The 6000-nt window shown below is 36.0% G+C and overlaps 1 protein-coding gene across 1 annotated transcript in view; it reads right to left on the bottom strand.

Annotated features, from left to right (window-relative positions):
- Positions 1 to 3798: 3798 nt before the first annotated feature.
- The window catches only part of LOC123774758 (MAM and LDL-receptor class A domain-containing protein 1), a 152699-nt gene continuing 150497 nt past the window's right edge, over positions 3799 to 6000 (bottom strand). Inside the window, 1 exon segment of the mRNA XM_069310826.1 lies at positions 3799 to 4361. Coding sequence (XP_069166927.1) covers positions 4160 to 4361 — 202 coding nt within the window. The 3' untranslated portion in view covers positions 3799 to 4159.

The raw sequence follows: 6000 nt of genomic DNA, 5'->3' as shown, positions 1-6000 counted from the left end.
CTTGACTGATTCACATCAAATCCACTTCCCACTACAGTATTAAAATTAATATTGCTCAGTTATAATACCACCTCAGTTTTCAGGTATTCTATTAATATTGTGTCTAACACCAAAAATAATTTTACTTCTATTTTCAGTACAAGTTTAAAATTTCACAGTGACAGTTTGCATAAGCACGCTTGTCTTATAATAGGTTATTGTTGCATGGTGTTCGAGTGTGAAGTGTGTTACGCTAGACCATCTTTCATGACTAATATATTAATATTAAATATACCACATATTATTAATAGACGCTTTTTATCTCTGGTATATTGAGCACATGGTCAATAAATACTAAAACAATGTTGATACCATTAAATTATTGCACATATTTAAGAAAAAATTAATACATGTACTGTATATTTACATAAGTTTGTAAATACAACTTCAAATATTATTGTACTGGATTCTGAAATTAACTTTCTAGTCTGATTAGAAAATATATACTTCACTCCAGATGACAATGAGTGAAAGGTCCTGAAGGACCCTCAAGTTAAAGGATATTCCATCTTTTCTAATGTCATATACTCTAGATTAGCTTTTCTCAGCCGTTGTACCGTTGAAATAATTCCGGGTTGTACTTTAGATGCACACACACGGGATTTGACTGTCGCCTGAAAGGAGACTATTTTTGTCTTTGCTCGCGATATTGGCTAGACAAGAAAAATATATAAAAATTACTCAAATACATTGGTATATGATTAGAATTAGCCTGTTTATCATTTTCTTGTGGGGCCCATAGTTATCTTGGGGCTCCACGGAATCCTGGTTGAGAAACACTGCTCTAGATTGTAGGATGTGTTGCTAGCAGCAATATAGAGGGTTAGTCTTTGTCTTGATATATGACAATGTCAGCAGCTTTGTATTTTTGCCTCATCATTATTACTTTAGGTGGAGTGATTTGTGCATTGTTCAGTTTGAATGGCATATGATGGGCTTTCATTAATGGGTGCTTTGAGGGTAGGAAAGGTGGTCTGGATTATTATTTTTGAAACAAGTTTTTTTTATTCTTCCTCAACGTGGTGTTAAAATCTATCTGTGAATATATTTATAAAATTACAATTCCTGCTAGCAGTGTTGAATCAAGTTACTATTTTTTTTTTATAAACATTTATGGAAATGCAAGTACTGTATTTACCTCCTTAAAATTTTCTTAGATTAAGGACCTGCCCGAAACGCTGCGCGTGCTAGTGGCTTTACAAGACTGTAATTACCATATTTGTATCCTCACATTCCTTATGTACATTCTTGTATATGCATAAATAAATAAATAAATAAAATAAATAAATAAATAAATGTAGGAGAGAGAGAGTACCCCAGAGAAGTCATCAGTGCCTGATGTTATAATGTAATGGGACTCTCCTTTCAAACACTAACACCTCCCACCCCCCCTCCTCACTGTCTTCATATGCCAAGAAGTCATCAATAAAGGTAAGCTATAACTTGTATATACTATAGTACTAAATATTTGTGAGTATTAGGAATAAAATGTATTTTGAAGTTAATATTTTGGGGAATGTGGAACAGATTAATTTAATTTACATTATTTCTTATGGGAAAATTAATTTCGGGTTGTGAATTTTGGGTTATGAATTGTCTCTGGAAATGGATTAAATTCATAAATGGAGGGGCCACTGTATTACATTAACAGGAAATAAAATAGGAAATAGGTAGTGTCTTCGCAGTTTATATAGGATATTGATCTTCTTAAGTATTGTAATTTAATTACTTGGACTAGGATTAATTAATAATTGAAAAGGGTGTCAATAGACAAATCTTGAATGGTACCTCCTCAAATATTGTAGGGCTGGAGAACCCGTATGTTGTAATGTTGCCAGTCTGGAGAGCATTGTGGTTTATTTATTTAATCAGAGGCAAAAAACTATAGATAAACTAATGGTTTGCCTTTTTGTAAGATTCTGTATTCACTGCCAGGCATATCTATGACTCGGCTATGGGCCTTTTTAAAGTCATTCTAAGGTACTTTATCTGTCTTGATTCTAGATGAATGACCTCCTTCACAGGTTTATTTTGTTGTTTTACTAAGGATTACGAGTTTCCCACTCACCTCTGGGGTTGTAGAGCTGATTGATAAGGGCTCTCCACTTCCTTCCCTTTACTGCACCTCATCCTTATCTCTGCTGCTGCTGCTTTCTTTGTATTATTCCTCTTATGAAATACTTATCTGTTATTTGAAACATTGAGTTTCTTGTTCTTCTTCCCTAGGGTTGTCTCTAGCAGCTTAAAAGACAATTGTGAAAGAAAAAGGAAACAGTAACAAAAGAAATTGCTCCCAGCAGAACTAATGTTCCATGGATATCAAACACCACTAAGTTGAAAGCATTAAGTATAGTTTGGGCCATTAACAGTTCTAAGTTTCCTGTACTGTTGTTACTATATACTGTACTGGCTGGAGTCCCGGGTGACTGAGGATGCCACCTAGTGGTCAGGCACCTTATGTTCTAGGTGTTTTCCTCACACCAATGCTCTTCTGGTGGGCTTTTTCTCAAATTTAAGCATTAATCTCAAACCTGAGTTTGATTTCCAAACTCTCATTATCTCATGGAGAGAACCCGATTTTGGTCCTGGCTCTCTATAGGCAAGATTGGGTCTCGAAGGACTAGTACATCTTTAAGGCATGGCTGTACCTTTACTTAGCTTAGGGAACTAGTTTATATATCATGCCATGAGTCCCAAGAAAGTCAGTGGCAAGGTTCAAACTAAGAAAACACATGTGAGGATGACCATAGAGAAAAAGCTGAGATCATTTGTATACATGGAAAATGGTACACGGGTTGTTGAACTAGGTAGGCAGTTCAGTTGAGGGGGGGTGGGGCCTCTAAAAAACAAACAATTTCAGGACCACTGAATCACAAGGCATTCAGAGGCTGTAAGTAGGAATTAGTATTTCCTTTTCCTATTAAACTGCATAGCAACCATTTTTTGGGAATGAGAATGTAAATTGTTTGTTGTACCCAACAACTGATGAAATTCACTTCTTTCTGGATATCTCTGCACCAAGCTGGCATCAGGGCCTAAACAGGTGATTGCAGTCATTAATGCATAGTGAAGATGTGAGAACTTCATCCACCTCGATGGCAACAGTGAGGCAAGTCACACTATCTTGAGGAACACATTTATTGGGATTAGTAGTGATATTTCATCACCTATTTGTACTTTTATATCTATGGTGATCTCTTAGGAAACTCAATAAAGTGTAGCATATTTTCCCACAGGCTTATTTTGCAAAATTGTGGCACAGGGGTAAGCACATCCAAAATGTTCTGGGTTTTAATTCCCATGACAGGACAAGCCTTTTTCACCTAGCACTAAATAGTTACCTGAAAGCTTAGCAATTGTTGTAGGTTTCCTTCTTAGGAAGGGCAGTAGTTGGCCTGGTGAAACCTCAATATAACTGGCTTCCTGTCCCTGATTATGGGGAACCATACCATAATGCCTGGTGATGTCATTTGCTTTTTCCAGGATTGTGCATGTACTATGACCTAAATAGGTGGGTGAGATGAACTACAATTTAGTTCCTAACATGATTTTATCATCCTGTTTCTTCCATCTTATGGCACCCAATGGCCATTAGGTTGTGGGTAATTCAAGTATGCTTATCTAGACAATAAAATACATCTCAAAGGGATAGAGTAGTATAGGCTTTTTCTACCCTCCTGGTTGTGGGTACATAGTTAATAAGTTATGAAGGCTTTATAATAACATTGTGCTTCCAAAAGGTTAGAGAAAAGGCAAGTATAAAATATGGACTAGCAAAATGTTTAATTTGGACTCTACAATTTTATCTACATACAATGCTTAAAATATTACAGAGAAATATATTGAGATAAAATACCTTACTATTAATAACCTAGAACAATTAAAAATATCCCCCTAAGAATATATATATACCATATATATAATGTCATGCTTTATCACAATTGTCTTGCTTTATACATATTTTACAGGTATGTATTTGGAAATACCTATATGGAATACTTGCCACAGGAAATTACATGAACATACAGGTCATATCCTGAAAGTTAAATAAATACCTATAATAGGAAAATACAGTAATGAGATACTCATTATATCAAGTCTAATATGTATATAAATAAGCTTACAAGTCTGATACAGGTTTACTTGATGAAGATTCATCAAAATCTTTGAGGAAAGATGGGTTAGAAGCTCCTTCTGCAGTATTAGATTTGTGGATATCTTCCAAGGGATATTCATCTTCTGTGGGTTGTGGCATATCCAGCCCGAAATAAGGCTGATGGCGAGGGTCATCCCAATTGCTTTCCTCTCTCAAAGGTTGGAACCTGGAGGCGGGAATGATCATTAAGGTTCACAACTAATGACAGTACTGAAAAATTCAACCATACAAGCTGGTACTACACAAAACAGTGTTTTTTTTAAAGCAGGTAACCAAGATGGAAAGAAGCTTTTATGCAGAAATGGTGGAATGAGGTGGCAAGAGCAGGTGATAAAAGATGTTGATTTTATAGAATCAAAGTGAAGAACTGAGAGGGTAAAGAAAATGGTGGTGTACACGGTATGTGAAATCCAAGTTTAAGCTTAAGTTTTTCCATTTAAGTTTAAACAAAAAAGACAGCAAATGAGAAGATAAGGAGAAAATTATTCAGAAAATTACTAAGAAAATAGGAAGCTCTCTGACATAGAAGAAAGGAATTTGACAGCAAGGCTGGTGGTTGGGCAAATGTGAATGTTAAGGATAAACTTGGAAAAATTTTTAATGCTAAAGAAGAGAATAGAAGTACAAGGTGGAGAGCTTTTTTTTTATTTTACACAGGTTGGTAATAGGTGACTCCTGCTAGCAAACTTTAGAGCTATCCCTTCTCACAGCTCATGTTGTAAGGAAGGGGTCCCTTTTTGGAAGAATGTGTTAGCGTTGATAACTGTGATGGTTTGTTTGGGAAAGACATTTTAAATTTCCGCCAGATAAGTTGCTGGTTTTGCACATGCGCAGTGCATCGTCACAGTGTGAGGCTGTTCCCCTCTAAGAGAATATAAACATCAATTCAATGAAAGAAAATAAAGTCTCAAGTACATTCATAGATTGAAAATATGTGGACAAATCAGTGTTAAATGAAGGAAACCAATTTGGAACTCAATGAGGCAAAAACGAAAGAAATTGGGGATATGGTTTGAAAAGAAATATTATTGGAACTCTGGCGGTTGGACAGAGAAGTGCGCCAATGATTCGTTCACTTAGCTAGAGGTGGGCACACTATGATGACCGGCCCAAGTTCTGTGGGATGCTCTGTGGTTTTCTACAATACGATAAGTGCAGTGACAACCTTTGTCATATTTGTGGTGCTATTTCTATAATTAGGTGTAGGATATTTATATAATTACAGTACTGTATATAAATTGTGTACAAGTCCCAGTGGTTGGTTGGTATTAAGTGTTGTTTGATCAGTCCATCCCAGATATACAAAAGACACAAAGACAAAAGCAAGTGTCAATACATACGTTCTTTGGAAAGGTACAGAAAAAACGAGCAAGTGATATTGAACCACAACCTGGTCCCAGTGGGGTGAAATTCACAAGAAGAGAGAGCTCGCCTGACTCAGAGGTGGATTCTCCCTCCACACCGTAACCCCTCTCCTCCTCCCCACCTCCCCATAGTCTCCCTCAAGCCAGCAACGACTCTTCATAAGGTAAAGTACAATTGAAAACGGTAAAACAAAACAATTATAATAATTACATCTACAGTATTATAATTACATTATAAAATTTCATATTGATGTTTTTCGAGGGTGAATGGATTAATAGTATTTCAATTATTTTAAATGGGGAAATTCGTTTCGCAAGACAAGCGTTTCACGTGACGAGCTTGGTGATGGAACGGATTAAATTCGTTAACCGAGCTTCCTCTGTACTCCTTTATTTGTCCATTTGGAATTTTGATGTCAAAATGTGGTGTACTATGTGAGA

Source organism: Procambarus clarkii, chromosome 68 (genome assembly GCF_040958095.1).
Source record: "Procambarus clarkii isolate CNS0578487 chromosome 68, FALCON_Pclarkii_2.0, whole genome shotgun sequence".
In the NCBI taxonomy this organism is placed as follows: domain Eukaryota; kingdom Metazoa; phylum Arthropoda; class Malacostraca; order Decapoda; family Cambaridae; genus Procambarus; species Procambarus clarkii.
This window is presented reverse-complemented; position numbering and strand designations above follow the sequence as displayed.